At 40.3% G+C, this 20,719-nt stretch overlaps 1 protein-coding gene across 2 annotated transcripts in view; it reads left to right on the top strand.

Annotated features, from left to right (window-relative positions):
• The first annotated feature begins 1,053 nt into the window (after positions 1–1,053).
• LOC306756981 (semaphorin-3F-like) overlaps positions 1,054–20,719 on the top strand; it is a 53,046-nt gene continuing 33,380 nt past the window's right edge. The window contains exons 1-2 of one of the 2 annotated variants that reach the window (XM_079241940.1): positions 1,054–1,313; positions 2,872–2,990. In XM_079241940.1, coding sequence (XP_079098066.1) covers positions 2,879–2,990 — 112 coding nt within the window. In that variant the 5' untranslated portion in view covers positions 1,054–1,313; positions 2,872–2,878. Of the gene's footprint in view, positions 1,314–2,836; positions 2,991–20,719 lie in introns of both variants that reach the window. The other variant, XM_079241939.1, reaches the window with a different exon arrangement.

Below are 20,719 nucleotides of genomic sequence, written 5' to 3'. Positions count from 1 at the left end.
AATGCAATTCTGTTGCATGAAACTGCCAAAACAATCAGAAAATGAGCAATGAGTTGGCTCAAAGTGGACGTACGACTCCACGTTGGCTTCACGTAGCAAATATAAATCAACAGCAAGCAATCACAAGCTAATTACCAGACATGAAATGACTTCAGTCTGATTTTGATTCTCCAGTGGTCGTGTAAGATCATGCCTCTTCTGGTCTCTTTAAAAACCATCAAGCAATCTACAGAGTTCAGACTTCATCAAACAAACATAAATTCCACATAGCCTTGCGTCACAGCTTGTGTGTTTTTAGATTATTCTACAATTATTCATTGTGAACATATTTAAATGTAAATTATAATTATTATGAGAGCACCACAGAGCATGTTTTATTTCAATCTGTCTTAATCGTCATCTTAATGTGCCAACATTTCCGACAAGGAAAAGGCTGCAGGATAAATGCTGATGAAAATAAAAGCTGAAGCCACAGGTTCTCATGCAGATTTACTTTCAACACTGACTTAAATTTGCAGTAACAAACCACAATGACAGAATTTTGGCTGTGTAGCAAATGCATGAGTGTTCCCACCACTCAAAATAATATAGTTCCTGCAGGAGTCTGAGCATATGGAAAATGTGATATGATAATTGCTGACAAAGGGAGATGCAGACAAAACACACTTCCACATGCACGTGAGATAAGATTTTAACAGATTCACATTTTAAAGGAAAATCTAACTTGACGTTATGATAACAGTTTGACAATTTCTCCTCGAGCTGGTGAAGAGAACCTGACATCTCGACATGCCCCCCTTGCTGCGCACATTTTCACCAACTTCAGCTGCGCTCCTGAAGGCAAGTTTACCATGTGAAGCCCCCTGAAGTGCATGCAGATGCAGTGCAAAGCCATTTTGTGTCAGACTTTTGGGAGGGACGGGTCGCACGGATGCTAAGGTAGGTTCCCTCCCCCATGGGTGTGTCCACAGCCTGGAGACCTCATGCCTTATCCACCTGCAAAACCCGCTTCCCCGCACTACACGCTTGAGCGTCGCTGCGCGCGGTGGACCCTTCTCTCCGCTGTTTGCCTCAAGGAGCAACTCTTTTCTTTGTCATCTCGTGTAGTGGACAATACTGCATCTGTTGATGCAATTTAGAAATCGCCTCAAGTTGAAGAGACTGCGGCAAGTTGATTTAAATCCAAGCTTTGTTTAGCTGTGGAATAATCTGCGGCGGATACGCCTGTGGACAAGAGCAGCTGAAACAATCTCTGTGGATGGTTTTAAATGCTCATCAGTCATAGCTCAATATTTCCCTGGCTCAACTAGAAGGTAGGTTAAAAAAAAAAAAAAAAAGTGTTATTGTTTTGCTTTACAAGTCAGAACAATAATAATATATATAATTTTTACTGTATCAGATGTGCTTTTCCATCAAGAGAAACATAATGTGTGCGCTATTTGCGCAAGAAAAAACACTTTTAATAATAAAGTTATGTTAAATAATTTTGTCCTTAAGATAAGTATTAATTTGGAAACACACCTCAGTAATAGCCTATATTTTTGAGTGGTTTTCTAGCTTATTTGAGGTCATTTTTAATGATCCCCAGTCTTGTGTTGAAGTCATGCACGACTTGTCTGTGTTTGATGGGCAGCGAGAGTTTTTGGTGAGGTTTATAAGTTTAGGCTGCATGCGTTGCTCTCTCTTACCTTCAAACTAAATAGTCATCTGCTGATGCTTTTGGGTGATTACATTCCCAGATACTGTCATTAATCGACACGTGTTTTATGTCCACATAACTCAAAGCCCAGTCAGGCTTTATTTTGGTTAACGGTTCTGCTCTGGAGTTCCGCCTTAGGGGGCTCAAAGTGCAACTCGATCTTAAACCCTGACAGACAACTTGACCTGAAACTCCAGTCCACGTTTACAAGTGCATCAGACGTTCACGCGCGACTACAACAAAAGCACCACGGCTATCACTGTCTTATTGTTTCCAAATCTGTTCACGCGTGAATTTTTCCTCCAAGTTTTGACGCTCTCAGTTTTGCCAGATTTGTCTGAACACTGATAACTCGGACAGTCTTCAGCTCCTTTTATGAGACTATTATCTTCAGCTCTCTTTGTGGCGGATAACAGCATGTTGATGCGCTTTGTGATTTAATCTGTGAGCGCAGGCAGCGCGCGCCAGCCTGATGGAGAACTCCATGCTGTTGATTAAATCTAGCTCTGAAAAAAATAAATGTAATGATTCCGAAAGTATGGGGCATTCATTTAGGGATTTTATGAACACATCTTATATCAGAACTTTGAAGTACTGAGTTGCATCTTTTGGCCAAATGGAAGAATCTCTCAGTTTCCTCTAACGAGGCAAACGACTGCGAGAACAATTGGGGGCGTTTCATACCAAGATTCATCAGAATTAAGGTGAGAACGATGTTGTGAGCCAGTAGATTTTTTTTTTTTTTTTTTTTTTTTAAACAGATTTCAGCACCTTCATGGCTCAAAATAAAGCACAACTAACTCCAACTAACAGGTCGAGGTTTTGATAATTAGTTAATTGTTTTGATTTTGCCATAATAATAATAATAATGTCCAGCCAATATGCAGAGCTGGAAATTTCATAACACCATCAGTGTTTTTGTTTGTTTCACCCTATTTACTTTAGCACTAAAGACTACACCATGACCCAAAGACTTAACGAAGTGACAGTCTGTACTTGTAGCTCAGAAACCAGTGGGGTTTTTATTAGGTTTTGTGTGTGTGTGTGTGTGTGTGTGTGTGTGTGTGTGTGTGTGGTTGTTTTGTGAATTTAAAATGCTTTCTTCTTGTTTGACACTCATTATTATCCATCTCTTAGCTTCTGGATTCTGATTCTCCTCTGTTAACAAACAGAGGGACTATGTTGTGGGCCAAACTTTCCTGGCTTCTGGCCCTGCTGGCCTTGTCATCCGGGGGGCTGCCCCCGTCCAACGATCCCCTGTCTGCTCCCAGAATCTTCCTGTCCTTCAAAGGTAAGGCACTAGAAATAAATCTGCGTTGTGACTTATAGTCTGTGTGGTTTCTCCACAGACGGCAGATCTGTTTCAACATTTATGTCTTCAATTTGTTAATCTTGTTCCATATGAAATGGGTTAACTTTTGGCACCGGTAGAATTCCGCTCTTGGTCAACTTGACTCGTGTCCACTCAGAATCTAACAAGAAGTTTGATTGTGTGCAAGGGACCGAGGAGGAGATGTGGAGATCTGCCACTGATTGTCCTCACTATTCAGGGCTTGAGAATTAGTCTTCATCGAATCGCATGACTGCCAGTAGTTCCCCAAACAGGCCTTTGTGCAACCTCGGCTCCTTTCTGAAATCAAGTCAAATTTATCACTTGGCTGGGCACACACTCTGAGTGCAGATCCAGCATGTTATGAATGTCGGCCAGTGCCACATGAGACCCTGTATGTTGAGATGTTCTGTTAAAATAGGTCTCAGCAATGCAATTTCTGTTTTTTTTTTTATCAGTTCAATGTCAGCAACATGTCCTTTCAGGTTTTACAGTATCAATCTTAAAATAAGTCTTTATTAACGTTAAGCTCAGAGCTTTCAGTGCAGTCTATTTCCTCAGTTTGCAAAATTCTGTGAAGGGATTCCGTGTCAAAATTTCATGAAAATAAATGGAGAGGTGGAGGATATCCAGATGAATGAGTCATTAACTGCTGATACAGATCTAGATTATTTAAATTTTGTAATAAAGGTATTGTTCATGTTGCAGGATGTGTGCTCTACAAGGGCTCTTCACTTTTTTTTTCCTGTCACTTGATTTTGCGTTCTTTAGCCCCAAACTGGTGGAAACTGTTGAAGCTTGTCTGTTTCTCTCTTTTTTATTATGTATGTTTGTTTCCTCTTACTAAATTTTTCTTTATCCTTAATCATGTATGATTTCACATGTGTACAGTCTGACAATAACTTTGCAGAAAGTTAGTTCATTTTCTGTTTCTTTCAACTGAGCTTTTTATTTCTGAATTAGTTCTGGGGCTTAATTTATGCATGGCAGAGCAACTTCACATAGCTCAAGTCTAGAAATCCTTCTAATCAGTGCATTCCTAATTGTATTGATTTTGGAACCATACCATCGGGAATGCCTTATTAATATTTTATGTGCTGTGTACTTAACAAAGCACTTGGCTGTAGGTTTCATAACAGTGGTGCACTGCAGCCATGTACCTACATCACTGGTAATAAGTGTCTCATGATAATGTAATCCAGCAGTAAGCATTTTGACTCTGATGATTAAACAAAACAAGCAGCTGCCATGTGTAGCAGCTGATAAAGTCAGTTATACTGTGTTGCTGCCACCTATGATCCCAACCCCACATGTTTATCCATAAAGGTCACACAGTACTGCTTTTCCACTGATTATTTGCATTTTATGAAGCCAGTGGAGAGGATTTTGCTGCATTTGGCTGAAATCCAGGTTTGTTACAAGAGGATCCACACTTTGTCTTTGCCTTTCAGATATTTGACCTCTGTCAGAGCCACAGACAGTGAGCCATATGTGTAACTGCACACATATTTTTGTAAAAGAAAAAAGATGCACACTATAAAATGGCATCAGGGTTTTTCTTGCATGCTGTAAAAAATGTTTTATTTAAAAGTCTTTCTGCACAGACTGCCATTCAGCTATGCTTTTCCTTGAAATATTTGAATTTGTATGTGTTTAAAACCTGACTAAATACATGTAGCATCAAAAAGCAAAAAGAAATCCAGTCATTAGATAAGCTTTGATGTCACATTTAGTAAGATAAAGTTTGTGATATAACCCACCGCTTTGAACCTAAACTGATTATTTTTCATTTGTACTTGAAGGGTGTTATGAATAAAGAATTACTTACTTACTTTGCCTAAAGTAGCTACTGAGTATGTTAGTGCAGGCTGAGTTATTAACTGTGATAAGGACCAAGTGAGCAAACAGAGGATAAGACCAAAGGAATGTCCACTCAAAGCAGATCATCAACTCAGACTTCAAAAGAGCTGAAAAATAGCAGGCAGACACTCTGAAAGTTCCCCAAACAGCAATGTATCTCCCAGAAAAGTAGAATTTCGTGTCTTTACAAAAGCCAACATTTGTTTATTTTTTTTAACATCTATTAAGAAGTGAAGCTAAGTCTTCAAAAATTAGTTTAAGACTTTGATTTTGCATGTGCTAGAAAAATGGTAATGTTTGAAAACTTGTGTAGGTGAGCCTTGTCTCATAAAGGCGGAGAGAGACTGTCTTGTATCAGCTGCTGAGAACTCCTATATTTACTTTTAAACAAGGCCTATAATCACGCGCTATTTTAGTGTGCAGGGTTCTTGCAGGGTTGTGACCCTTAAAACAGAAGCCAGTCACACCCGAGGTTAACTGCCCTCAAACTGTGGGAGAATGGCACCATATTAACAAGTAATAGCTTGTTAGGCTAATCCCCAGGCACATTTGAAAGTGTTTAACTTTGTTTTTTCTGTAGTCCAGAAAAACACCTGGGCACAAGGTTAACTCTGGGAAGAAAAGCCTGGACAGAGAAGACAAAGCCAGGCAGTCCTGTAATTGGACTAATTCTCAGGGACAATTTTAAGATTGCTCCAGCCTTTGTAGTCCTCCCCCCTCTTCCGTTGGACAGTCTTTTTGTGCCCGAACAAAGGCTTCAGTACCTTCCTATCTTTCCTGACAGCTTTCGGGGTTGAGATCAGAAATGGGGACATGTCCTTCATCTCTCCATTCTTAGAATAATTAGGAGCTGCTACTGAGTTTGAACTTTCTATTTCCAGCTCTGCAACAATAGACGGCTTCCACAGATTATGTCCCATAGGCAGATTCATGGGACTTTTGTCTTCCACATGTTATGTCAGCGTGACATTCCTCTATGTAGGTGGTCCTGCTCTGTTGGCATCTTTTTGACGTCTCTGGTGAAAGATAAAACATTAATCACCCTTGTCCTGCAACAAGCTGCATCTTATCCCAAACTTATTAAAGGAATACCGAAGCTTGCACTTCTCCCAACCTGTTAACTTATGTCATTTTAACGCTGGAGACAAACTAAGAGCCTCAGCCAAGCCTTACAGCCATAAAGTTCAAGCAATCGATGAACTTCTAAAAGCTTATCCACAATTAACCCGCTTGCTAGCGCAGGATCCCTGAACGCTGAGGATGGATCTGAGTCTGAAAAAGGAAGTCAAGAAAAAATCAACAAATCAAGGGCTTGCCTGCATTTTTTCCCCTTAGATTTTACATAGCACAGAAATGACTCACCTGGTTGCTACTTCAGATCTTACTCCTTTAAAGAACAGCAATGAGGCTGCACGAAACCATTGTATCTGGTTGAATAATCACCAGGGAGGTGGCATTCAGTCTGCAAGCAACTGACTAAATAATAGAAACATCAGGCAGCTTGATTCAGAACAGTTCAACCGGCATGAACTGCATCTTCTGTAAATGCCATGAAATTAAATTAATGCTCAATGAGACAATTACAACAAAACTGAGCCTGTCAATAATTCTCATAATCTCAAATCTGCTGTCATTAATTAGGTGTATCATTAAATCACATTACAGTGGCTATTATATCATTTTCCACACATTATCAGGAGTGTGAAAAGTAGTGAGGCACGCTTTACACAGAGAGACGCAGTGTAATTAATTTTGGTGACACATAGTGATGATTATCAGAAAGCTACTTGTCAGGTGGTTGAATGTTTCTATCAGCCTGTATCAGCCTCTGTCATCACGAGCATGTCATGACACCCTCCTTCGCATCACGAGTGTGATGCAAAGGAGGGTGCTTAATAAAAATTTGCAGCACGAGGTTAAAATTTTTTTTTTTGTTCAACAAGAAAAACCTTTTTTTTTTTGTCTAAATGATGAATAAATAAGTCACTTTTGAACCAAACCGCACTTCATGATCTCTTTTTTTCTGGTTGTATTTGGACCACAAACAGGAAAGCTGATGTGACATGGGTCAAGATTTTTTTTTTGTAATTCCTTTTTCATATATCAACTCAGTTCACATTGGGATTATGTATTCAAGTTATCACTATACATTTGCATTGTCTTAATTGGTCACTTTGCATCTACGTCACCTGGATCAGTCAATATATAACTATGTTACAGATGGTTTACCTCTCCTACTTCAAGTTTGGAGCTAAAATAGAAGAAAAGTACGAAAAGAGTTTAATGAAAAACGATCAGCTGTAGCTCCAGGTCATGAAAGATTTCCTTCATTTGTTGTGAAAAGGTTCATGCGGTCTGAAAGCACATAATCTTTCTAGTCCTGACTGGACCGATGCTATAAGCATCTATTCTGACATCATTTGGATTGTTGACTAAATCAAGCCCTCAGTAACTTGTTCAGATAAACTGTATCTTGGCCATAAATGTGTGGCTTGAATCATGGCTGGGATTTTCAGTCATCTTGTAACTTGAGTGAAAATCTGGTGGCTCCCACAAAGCTAAAGGCTTATTTTAGAATGCGCTGTCTTTTTTTCCACAGAGTAAAATAGAAAGTTGTGTGTTTATTGTACAGATCATTTTGCTTTTTTCCAGGACTTTCCCTGATTCCATTTGTATATTTCGGTCTTAACATGATTCTCACAGTAATCAAAACCCTGTAATGATTGCATAGTCTTTTGTTTTGTCTTACAGCTGCAACAAGCTCAAAAATGGTTATTAAACTTTTCTTTGAGCTAGTTTTTAACCATATGTAAATAAAACATCTGATATGTATATAATTAGTCACCGTCCTTCAATGTCTGTGATCTGTATGGAATGAAAGTCAGAGTATTTTGATGGAGGGTGCAGTGCTTTTGTTTGCTCATATGAGTGCTGGTTTGTTCAAACACCGATGCTGCAAGCTGTTGTTTGTTTTTCTCCTGCAGCATTTTACCTGCTGGCAGCACATTGTCCAAGACTGCCTCATTTCTATATTATTTAAAGATGTTATGCACAAAAAAACCCCCAAATATGCCACAAAGTATTGTGCAGCGGGCACGGCACGCAACCCCCAGTACTTATTCATTCTTAGGGACTTTTACTCCAGAGATGCTGCTAGTGGAAGAGGGGAGGGTGACGTATCCCAGCAACCTCTGCTCTGCAGGATACATTCAGTCAAACTATGATTATTCAGGAGAGCAAAACAGAAGGTGACAGCAGCACTACTAAATATAGTGTCCCTCCTGTCTTTTTCTTTCTGCTTCTACCTTCCTCTCTTCCTCTGCCTCGCCATCCTCCTCTGCTTTTACTCTGCTCTTACACCCTCTCTATTTGCCAGTTGATAAGAGGCTGGCCGTGTGAGCTGCGGGAAGAGAGCATCCGGGATGGCACCCACAGCAGGCACACTGTTTTAGCACATGCAAAAAGCGTAAGGCAAATTGGGAGAAAGCAGGGGTCCCTAAAGTGGCCAGACTGTCTTTGAGAGGAACACGGTGATGGAGCAGGGATGGAGGGAGGAGTGGGATGTCATCCGATTAGCTTTACAAAGCAGCTCAGTTATAATGCTGCCAATGCAGAGGGGTTTTGTTTGTGCCGTTTCATTAAAAGAAATATCTAAACGTTGTGTTTCCATTAAGAAATATTCACTCCAAATATAAACAGCACCCGACTATTTAATGGCATAAAAACATAATGTTGCTGCTTCTGACAGACGCATAACAAATCAAACCACGGCGAAACTATGAGTGTGGATGTTTTCATTCTCCTTTTTTTATGCATTTTTTGCTCTTCTTTGCCATGCCATATAGAGTGAACGCCTTAATGTTCAGGTCATCTGTTCAAGTTTATGTTTATTTCTTAAGTGTATGTTGACTTGGGATATGTTTTAAAAAATGATATATTTTACTTTAAGCAAAATTCTTAATGTCATTCAAAACAAAAGATTTCCCAAATGGCAGCATATGTTTTTTTTTGAGTAAATAAGTGAGCTATCCAAATTGTGTAACAAAAACCATGAAATTCCCTCTAGGACTTGTTTCCTAGTCTACATAAAAACACATGCAATGTGTTGCAAAAACAAGCAAAAGAACAATGTTTAGCATAAACCAGATTAAGTCATTTTTGATGATTGAAACTGATGCAAAGCAGATGAAAATAAACTTAAGGCCAAAATCAAAACAGTTTAAGTTTTTTAATTAGAGATGGAAAAGCCTGCAGAGATGCTGAACACAGACATGTCTTGGAGAACAAGAAGATTAAAGCACCTCACAGAGGGCGTTTGGATCAAACCACCTTCTGGTTTCTGTCCTTCCCTCCTTTCTGTGTTCTTTTCTTTCCTGCTCTTCACTCGTCTCACTGGCTGTTTGCAGCGTTTGCCACAAGCAGCAAACTCTGAGCTTTGTCAGTGAAGTGTGCCGAGCAGTTTACCCAATACTCCTCAAATATGAGCAAATTATTGCAAATATTTTGCCAGATATGGCAGATAACTCATTTACTTTACACTTTCTGACCAAATAGCAGACATAGCTTGATGATTTGATTTCAGCATCCAACCCTTTGGCAGCTGAACGGGATTTCTCTTTCACAGAGGTGAGGCAGTTCCTGGCTTGATAAACGGTCCTTCCTGTTCCGTCTGCTCTGTAAAGAGGGGCAACACTCAGCAGGAGCTGAGAGACAGGCTCACTAGATGGATTAGGGTGTGTGAGATAAGTGCTAAGCGCTGTGTGCATGTGTACATCCTGGTACATTCATGTCTCTTGGTCTCTGTTGTAGCCAGCCTTTTTCTTTTTTTTCTTTTCTGTCTTGAACATCGAAATGTGGCAGACAGGATAAAAATAGATGTGAGCCACAGCAGTACATCAGACCCGTATCTTTTCATTTCCTCGTGTATGAGAAACATCTTACAAAACTCTGCTTAATGTAGCCTTTGTGATTGTTTTTTGAGCACTTTATTTTAATCTTTGCGGTATGCTTTTAATCAGGGAAAAGGGAAAGTTATTATACAGGCTGTGATGAAGCACACCACCTGCAGAAAGGGAGCAGGAACGTGGGGGGGGATAAAAATGACGACAGGTTGTGTGGTTAGAGGCAAGTTTAAAGCAGCTTTTACCTGAGGTGGTTTGTTTAAGATTCAAAGTGACAGGAAGGAAATGGAGAGTTTTCTTTTTTATATTCATTTCAAGTCCATGTGCTGATGTCTGGATTGTTCGTTTATGTGTGTGTGTGTGTGTGTGTGTGTGTGTGCATTTGTGTGGGTGCTTGCGTAGCTTCGTCTGGAAGGAGCTGCTATCTATGACACTGCTTTAGTACGGTTGCCATAGCAGCCCCTACCTGTCACTCCTCACAAACTGAATCGGGTTCAAATGATTCTCCGCTCAGAAAGGAGGTGGGATGCAATCACAGCCTTGTGCTTATTTCCCAGATGTCCTCTGTCTCGTGTGCTCGCAGGAAATCCTGAAGCAAAGAGGCACCCAGTCTTTAAGGCTTAGCTGAGACAAATTCGAAAATGAATCTGCTGAAACAATGGACGCTGATGAGATGAGGCCTTCCTCGTAAAGCGAGGTTGGCAAGGAGAATTTAACATGAGAACAAGTGAAACGTTGATTTTTGTAGAGAGTCTCTACCCGACTGGACATTCTCACCAGATGTGGCTGATGTGTGGGAGTCCTCTGAGAGGATGGGGGGGAAGGGATGGATTGGTGTGGTTGGGGTCCAAACTGAAATTAAGGAGACAGCAGGTCAAGGGCAACTCTGTACTTGTTTACCTTTGACAGCTATCATTCATTTTCATTTTTTGTCTGTCAGTATTTGGATCTTGTTACTGTGTCGTTGACCTTATTGTTATGGTGGCCATTTTGAATACTTTTGCTACAAATATAGCTCTTTGAGGTTTTTTAGCAAAACATGCTCAATTTAAAGACATGTAATGAATTTGTAGTGAGAGAAACTCAAATTAATTTATAAGTAATCATGTCCGTGTTTAAGGTATTACCTTTAAAACGCACCCTTTTTTTTTTTTTTTTTTACATTTCCCTTTTCAGCAGCTTTTCAAAAGAAAGAAAAAGCATTTTAAAGATTCAGAAGTATAGAAAGATTACAAAAATGAGGAAAAAATAAGTGAGTCTAAAAACTTTTCACATGCACTGTCATCTCAGTACATTTCAATTAAATAACTTGGTTATTTAGAGGCGTATTTTAAAGGAAAAGGTAAAAACTGCTCAAATATTCTCATCAAAGCTCAAGTGCACAGATAGTTGTAACTGCAAGGAATGCATTGTTCCAGCTCAGAGCTTTAGGAGAGGTAGGAAGGGAAGAAATAAGAGATACAGAAGGACAGAGCCAGATAAGGGCTGCAAGAGAAATGAGAACTGTCGGGAAGATGAGCTGAGAAGAGGAAAATGTGAGAGGAGCAATAGAGCAGAATCAGACGGTGCTCTGAGAGCACTAATGGACTACAGGGCATCAGTGTCAGGTTTGCTATTGCAGCCAGAGCATGGATAAATGGAGGGATTTGAGAATGAAAAGGAGGAGAGCAGCGTGGGTGCACAAAGGCATACTCAGGACAAATTGTGTGTCTGCTTCACATTAGCTGCGTGTGATTGTTGGAGGAGATGGTTTACTTCAGCTGGTGACTGCTCAGAGCCTCCACAGGTCAGCCCCGTGCCAGTGCCCTGCTGACAGCCTTCGACAGCAAAGTCTGTTCTTTAAATGCAAACTCCTGACTTTTTTTCACACACATATTGTCACACAGATTAGCTTGGAAGGAACTGTGAAAGTAAACTTGAAGGAATATTTTAAACTAAAGCTGAAAGTTTGTTTTGAACAATAGATCTCCTCTCCAACGACACAAAATGATACAGTCAAAGTACATGCTTGTAGAGATATTTCTTTTTACAGAGCATTTGGATGATCAAAGCCTCACACTTTGCCTGTTTAGCTGAATTTTATGGGAAATGGAAGCTGTCCAGAAAGACAGCTCAAGGTTGTTTTTTTTGCTTGTGAGATTATTCAGGTGTCTGAGATTTATTATAGCAAGCATCTGTGCACATTCATTGGATGAGAACCAAATATACTGTCTCTATTGTGGCAGATATAAGGCCTGCGGTTGAGCCTGACCATGATCATGTGGGAGGCTGCAGCGGTGATGTCTCGCTATTGGACTCAAAAGGCTGCAGCATTCCTCCATCTCCGCCTGCCTCTTGTCAAAGCTGTAGTTCATCATTTTGGATCCTACTCTCTTCCACTTTTATTCTCTCTGCATGAAACTTCACTGATGAAAACTGAGCCTTCATCAGATGCTAACTTCGTTACGGAGCCCACCTTCAAAGTTTGAGATGTAAATGCTTGGCGTACACCAGAGCCTTCCTTGTCAGATTGATTTCACTCCAATCAGATTTGTATTCCCCAAGTTCCATTAGCTGCTGTGGCTCCAGGCGAGTAATGCCCATGTTTTAGGGTCAGACTTGTGAGTGAGAATGTGTGGCAGAGAACCTCCTGAACCCGCCTTGTGCTGAAAGAGAAGAGAAGGGTGGGAGAGGAAGGGTAAAATGTGGCAGAACATGAGGTTTCTGAACCTTGTTTCTGGGTTAGTTCACAGATTGGCTTCCTGATAATTGTGAAGGGGAGGAGATGGCCCCTTGGCCTTTATCTTTGTTGCAGTTGCATTAACGTGATGCCAAGTTTTTCCCTGTGCCTGCCCTGCTCACTCCCCTTTGCCTCAAAGCTTTGTATGTCAGCCCTGTTCTCAGGAACCTTCCTGAGATGTCCTTCATGGTATGTTGGCAGTGTTGTCCATGTTATTTGTGCCGTATGTTTGTGTCTGTGCTCCTGCATACATGAATGAAAAATGGGAGTAAGGGCCTCCTGTGTTGCTGTTGTTATTGTTGTTGTTTGTGTTTGTGTCGACGCCTCACTCATTCCTGTGAATGGACTGCTTAGACTCAATAGGAGAGGGGCGTTCCTGTGGGTTGGGTCCATCATTCATTTACTTCATTCGCATCCCCGGGGGAAGCAGAGGGGGAGTGGCATACAATTCTGGCACAGCCTTAATGTTCAGGGCAGTTCTGTACTTCTCCCCCCTCAACTCACTCTCCATCCATCCCTCATCATTTGCGTCTCTCCTTTTTGTTCTTTTTGGCATAAATGGTAAAACAGTCATCACTCAAAGCTTGGCTATGATCCTGGGCTTTCATGTTCTGGTGGATTTCACGTTAGATGAATCGGTGCTCCTCTGGACATTGCGCTTCACCGCACTACATTGATGAACGACCACAGACAGCCTTTCAAAGAGCTTCTAAGAGGAAGCGCTTCCTGGCACAAACTCAGAGGCACAAAGTTTTTTTTCATGGCTGACAGATCTAGTATTAATGCGGTCAACTCAGTCGAGAATCAGACAGAGGAAATACAAAATGTCATTTGACATTGGGAACATCTCCAGCGTAGCCAATGCTTTGTTCAAGTGTAATCACATTTACAATGTAAAAGATGCTTGAAATTCATTGGTCTACAGTTTAGATTATGCCAGTGTCATTAGCAAACAGGATTGGTGCACAGTGTGAAATTTACCTTTATGTGGCTGGATTAAGCTGTCCCACTAAACCATCTGTGCATGATTAATTAGTCACAAATCATTGTGGTGGGTTATGAGTCATTTACAACACAAAAACTAGAGGAACCTTATTTAGCTCCGGCATGACATTACCGTATTTTCACGACCATAAGGCGTGAAAATACGGTAATGTCCCGCTCTATTTTTAAAAATAGAGCGGGAGCAAAACTGAGTTTGGTTGTGCTGTATTTAAGTATTGATTACAAAGTACTAACATTTTTTAATCGCCAATCAATCATCAATAGGCGCGAGCATGGTAAAACACACGGATAAAACAAGCATACAAGTGTGCGTATTTAAAAATAGACCAGGACCAGGAGTTTACTACTCACATTTTTTTTACCGGTAATCGTCATCAGTCAAACCCATCAAAGTCCTCATCCTCTGTTTCTGAATTGAACAGCTGCGCTAAATCTCCAGCAATCATGCGAGGTTCACTTTCTTCACTGTCAGAGCCACTTTCCGTGCCGTGCGGCTCCTCGGAAATGATGCCGGCTTTTGCGAAAGCGCGGACAACAGTGCCAGCAGACACGTTAGCCCAAGCGTCTTTCCTCCAACTCGGGCCACCTTGCCTTATGTCCACGGAAACTCAGCTGCGTCTTCTTTACCTGTCAGAGCTCGTTTTCCATCTTCCTCCACTTGCGAACCATCGATTCATTAATCTTAAATTCTCTCTCGGCTGCTCGATTTCCATGTTGCTTGGCGTAGTTGATGGCCTTCAGTTTAAACTGTGCTTCATAAGCGTGTCTTTTTGCCATTTTCAGGATTGTTAGAAAAAGGTGTTCTGCATAACGCACATACCTGTTCTTTTATATGCGATCAACGCCCACGCTTCACCCTTTAACATTCTCATGGTGTTCTCTATATGTCCGATTACAACAACAACACGCACACAAAGGGCGCACTGCACTATAGGGGGCGCTGCTCATTTTGAAGAAAATCTAAGACTTTTATGTGTGTCTTATGGTCGTGAAAATACGGTACTTGTTGTATTAAGTGGATTTTTGTGTTTATGCACCGTTACAAATACTATTTATTTTTGTTTTTTTTTTTTATTTAAACAAAATTACAAAGAAGTTGCATTAAATCTTGAGTGTTGTCACTGACAGGATTAGCTTGTATTGCGCACTGCATTCTTAATATCTCCGTCATATTGTTTTGAAATACCAACTTCCCTTGAAGAAAGAGTTCAATTCTGTACATATAGGTCACATTGGAGTGCACAGATATGCAAGCAGAATGCTATCAGCTATGCTGCGATGAGTGTCTTCAAACTTCTCTTTTCTATCTGTTTATTTGACTAATTCATCTGTTGTCATCTCCAAAAATTTGGGATAATTGACTCATTTTAGTGAACCCGTGTTTAAAAAAATAGTTTAAACAGACTACTGTTTAAACTATAGACTATTTTTAGTGTATATATACAGTATTAGTCATCACAGTGCTGTTTCTACTGGAAAAAAACTGCCTAGCCAAAACAATCCCCCCTCCTAATGCTTTTTATTGTTTTATTGTTTTATTGTAATGCTTTAATTGACAAGTTACACTGTTTTAAAGACTCTTAAATGAACTCATCTAAAAATAAAGAATTAAGGGAGAGTTAAATCCAGAGTAAGCAGTTGTGAAAATTGCAGCCCAAATGGACCGTATGCAGGAGTGGTAATGGCCCCTTGAAACCATGCTGATATGCTCATGAATACTCTACCGTGTGCTTGCAGGGCAGAAATGCTCCCTCATGAGGATAATTTGCTGCTTGCAGACTTTGCATGCCTGTGCACATGTGCATTTCTGTGCATTTACCTGGTTTTCTCATGCTGCTTTTGAGACCAATTAAGCATCATTATATTTTCTTTACAATACACACAACACAATGTACATCAGGAGATTTCTGAGAGGTGCATGTTTCTGCTTAATCACGCTGTGGCAATGACAACTTTTTGGCAGCTTCGGTTTAAATAGCTTTGTTGCTACAGATTGCAGGGCCCAGTTATGTGACTGTGAAAAGACAATCTCTCAGCATTGCCAACTATTGAATGTGGCAGGGTTGCAAATGATTCACAAGTTCTCCAAATGAACATAACCAGACCTGCTGGGAAAGCTACAGGGGAATAAATGGCACGCCCCAAACAAACAAACCAAAAAGCAGCAAAAAATAACTTGCCTGCTGCTCCGATCTGATGAGTGGAGATAGAAGAAGGAGATGTGAGAGTGCAGGGTGGGAGAAAGAGCTCATAAAGAGAAGAAAAAAAAGTATCTTTCCATTGCTGGTGTCTGTGTTTGGCTGCCTTATCAGTGCAGAGCGGATGGCTAAGTGCTGATTTATGACAAGGTACGACAGCTGATAAGAAGTTTTTAGCCTCCATGTGCCTGTGCAATCACTGGCCTCCTTCTACACTCGTGAGGACAGATGGAGGGTGACTGTGACCAAGATTTCCCTCTGTCACGCATGTTATCTCCTTCCAGCTGTTAAGACCTCTACCTCCCACTCATTTTTCTACACATATTACTATCACTCATTGTTTTTGTTGTTAAATTCAATACAACACAAGTACTCCCAGCTTTGATTCATATTATTAAGATGTGAAGTGCTTAAGGATGAACACATTTTGTGATATGTGAGCCTAAACCCCAAAACAGTAGTTATCAAAATGTATGAAAAGCAATAAGGTGGTTGAGACTCGGATGTGTTACATCATAACTGTTAAACTGAAGGAAAGGTCAGTTCAACATTTCTTATCTGCACCCAACACTAGATCCAGCTGAGCAGAGCTGCCAACAAAAACATACCAGGGATTTCAAAGGCAATCTCTGAGTTGTTGCATGTAGAGTTTTGTTCTGGAAATTGATAAAGTCAGTAATCTGAACAAGGGGCAGCCTTGTTTGCTCACTTCATGCCTGGCTTTACAACATGGATTTATGTGATACACACTTCTAGATGTGGTTTAATCAGGGAGGATATGTTATTTTGTTTTTTGGTTATTGTGATTTTATCCATCTGTTATATTGTATCTTAATTTTGTCACTTCTTGCTATTTCTTTAAACACAAATCTCCTCATCCAATGTCAGAATTCCCTTTAGGAAACATATTGATATGAATTTGACCCACCAAAAGCTATTCAGACATCCTCTCCTCACTACCTCTGCACAGACATCCTTTGCATGTTGACCTTTATAGTCCTGGGTGAGAAGAAGGCCGGCGGGTCATGGAGTAGGATGTCCCAGCTGTCTATCAAACATGAAAGACGCCAAATTAACAGGCCCTGCTGTTTTAAAAGGAAAGGGTGAGTGTGTCAGTCAGCTTGAAAAGTTTTTTAAAAAAGATTACACAGACAGACAGTAATCTATAGGTCTGTAAGCCTGTCACTCAGCCTGACCTCGGGGTAGCTTTGCTCTAACTGCAGGGTAGAACGACAATGTGGGGCCCTCCTTTGAGCAGACTATTCACATTATCCATTAAAGATGTAATGGCTGCCAACATGTTGCATCTTGAATGGCTTTTTCTTGCTTTTAAAGCACATATTTAACCTATTGGAATGTAAATGTTTGTATTCAGTCTCTAATTATTTTCCATGAAGTCCCACTTATCTTAAAAGTATCTGACCAATTCATGTTTGAGATGATCAGCACACACAACATTCCTCTGTTCCCATACTGACGTTGAGACTGCTTTGTCAGAGGAGATGTACACAAACTAAGAGTCATACAAAGCCGATGCCCCTTCGCCGCAGGAATCAAAATAGACTCTAATGTATAGATAATATGTCATAATAGATCTGAAGAAGAACAAGTATTTGAAAATCATTTCAGTCCCAAAAGATAAGCATGTGTGAGGTGAAACATGTTCCTGCATTCAACTGTTTTTTAACAATATTCAGCAGCAATATATCTGCCTTCCGTTCTGTCCCCCTCCCCCAGTGTCTGCTTTGTCTGGTCTTACTGCAACTTTATCTTTGATGCAGCCATGTCAGCCTTACAGACGCTAAGGTTATAAACAAATTTCCTTGACGTATTGTCACCATTCCTCACTTCTTCGCCAAGTGGACAGACAGACAGCAGATGGACAAGTCAACATGAGCTCTTTCACTCACAGCTTTCTATCAGTCAGCTGATTTCTTCCAGCTGGTTTACTTTTTTTTTTTTTCCTTTCCTAATTTTCCTGTTAATTCTCATTGAATATTCACAGCAATACTAGTGTGTGTGTGTGTGTGTGTGTGTGTGTGTGTGTGTGTGTGTGTGTGTGTGTGTGTGTGTGTGCTATATAGAAATTATTTGACTGATTTTTGTTTTGATGGAAAACATCTTGATAGTTATAAGAAGCATATTCTATCAACAGCAAAAATGAAAGTCTTTGGGTCTACAGGCCAGGGGAGGAAAATATTTTCAGGGCTGTTTCTATGTTAAGATAATTCTGGTATGAAATGGAATAACTTGTCAGGAAATGCTGATGGTTTTTTTTTTTTAGAATTTAAAGAATCAGCAACTTTGCTGATTGACTTGTCGTTCTTGGCCAAGCTTGTTGTGGCAATGTACGAGACTTAGAGCCGGAGGTGAATGCATTTACCTGCTGGTGGAGTAAATGTCATATTGATCTGTTGGTTGACCAGTACACCGTTCGGCCACTGATGGAAAGGATTAGTTGTGGAATGTTTCGATTGATTTTTTGTGGGTGAGGAAGTCTCTTGAGGAAATGTATTTTGAAATATCTTGACACTGATGTATAGCCAGGCTACCTTCACACTGCAGGCAGCATAAGCTGACATGTTGCTCTGTGATACAAAATACAAAGGGAAGTCTCAGTTTACAGTAGTTTAGCAGGTATTTGTTCACTAAACATGACAAATTAAGGAGTTATGGAAATGATCACTTTTCATTATGACAGACTTAACTTTCTGTGTCACATATCACAAAAACTACATGAGCTGTTGAGATATTTTACATTTCACATAAAAACGCAAATATGAATCAAGGATTTGTGAGGAAGTTAGAAGCTCATTAAATGACCAGACCAGTTAGAAGTGGATATTTTAAGCATGATGGACTAGCTTATTTTGCTCATATTGTCCTCAGAGTTATGCTGCTCCAGTCGAGGCAGATGGCTGCCCTCCCTGAGCCGGGTTCTGCCGGAGGTTGTCTTCTTGTTAAAGGGGAGTTTTTTCCTTCCCACTGTCGCCTCAAGCATGCTCAGGATGGGGGATTGGATCGAAGTCATGATTTGATGCAATCGGTTGGTTTCTATTATAGGCTATGTATGAATTGGCTTGAAATGATGTGTAAGTTGATTCATGTATGTAAAGTACCCTGTGACAACACAGTTGTGAAGTGGCGCTATACAAATAAAGTTGAATTGAATTGAATTGAAAAGAAATTGCAACTATAGGCCTCTGGTAAAAAAAAAAAAAAACATGCAAGGATTTTTAATCATATGAGAAAACGGTTGCTTATATGAAATGTTGATATGTAGTCATGATCGTGCAACATTTAATTCATTGCTGTCTTGCCACAAAGTCTGTCAGTAAGTCTTCACAGCAGGGCTAAACACCAACACCCCAGCTATGGACCTCACCACACTGTGCAACAACAAGCTGCGTGATTGTGAAGTATTATCTGGCTGTCCCCTGCCTGTCAGATGGCATTAGCAAACAAGGCTCGACCCGCGATCTGTGTTGACATGTACCTGGTCGGGGGTGACCCCACTATTGTCCAGCACTGACATGGGGTCAAGTGGGTGCATGCAGCAGTGGGGTACGCAGTATTATGTTGATCAAGCAAAAGCAGATGGGCTTCTGACACATCCGTCAGTGTGTTTTAGCACGATATGGTCACAGATATCAGTGACCATGGAGCAAGCCACCCTGTTTGATCAAAGTCGACAGACGGCAATTTTAAATTCTCATTAAAGGTCTTATTTTAAACTTGATGCTTGCCAAGGTCCAACAATCTCCTCAGCCGCACAATGGATGCCAGACTTTCCATGCCCATTTATTTGAAAAAAAGAAAAGCTTTCTGGGTGCATTTGCATCTATTTTCAGCCATCCATTCAGCTGGCTGAGGCCAAAATATGGGTCATGATCAAGGACACACTCCCCCAGTCAACCATTACCAGAACCTGTGCTGCTTTCTATCATTGTATCTTTGTGTCATTCTTTGGGTGAATGACAATAATGGTATGTATATATTAAAAAAAAAAAAAAAGTTAATTATTTAAACTATCATAAATGACATTTTGGTTGGGAAGCTGCAGCAAAATGTCAAGAGTTAAGAATTATTGCTCTTTGTTTGGATATGTCTGTAAGTCCTTGTAAATTAGAGAAAACACAAGCCCAGACACATTAGTTTCCTGATTTGTTGGCTTTTTTTTTATTTATTAGAAATGTCCTCTAACTTGTACAGCACTAGAATGGAAGCATGATGTCATTAGACATGGTACTTGTCAACCTTCTTAATTCACCCAAAAATTAAATATTTTCATTGGTTGAAGTATTAGCATGACAGTCATCGCGAAATACATCATCACGGCATGCATTTCCCACATCTCACTGCCTCTTCCACCTGTGGCATGCTTGGTGCCAAAGAAAGCAGAGAAGGAATCAACAGAATGAGGCATTTGTTATCTCAGTCGCCTGGTATGCAGACAGAAGCTGGTGGGTACTGGCAAGATCAGACAAGTCAGGGGAAAGAAGAGGTGTGAGAGGAAGAATGGTGATAAGTGAAAATAGCATTAACAAGCTATGATTTAAGATTGATGTGAATGCTACAGTTTTTGGTGGAATTGCATGCATGAGTGCATCTCCAGAGAATTTACAATGTTCTTGGTTTTATGCTGGTGAAAGCTCTTTATCTGAAGAGGTGGAAAAAGGGAAGTGATAAAGGATGCAGGGATTTATTTCCTCATCACTTCTCACTTTGAGATAATCCTGTTTTATTTTGTGGAAAACAGGAACCATAATTTACGGGTATCTTACTTTGGACATCACAGTAAAAATCATTGAAATGAACGTCTGATTTCAGGGATTAAAACAAAGAAAATAACAGATATTTGATGCGGTGAAATGGAATCATTGTCAGCCTTATTTGGACATGAAATGTAGGTTGGAGCTGCACATATAAAAGCATAGTTGTGTCTCGTTTCTTCCCCTTTCTCAGTGCAACTTTATTTTAGCAGATATGAAGAAAATGGTTGAAATC

The sequence above is a fragment of the Telmatherina bonti genome (genome assembly GCF_933228915.1).
Source record: "Telmatherina bonti genome assembly, chromosome: 6".
Lineage (NCBI taxonomy): Eukaryota > Metazoa > Chordata > Actinopteri > Atheriniformes > Telmatherinidae > Telmatherina > Telmatherina bonti.
Note: the sequence above shows the minus strand (reverse complement) of the source record. Positions and strands in the feature narration are given on the sequence as shown.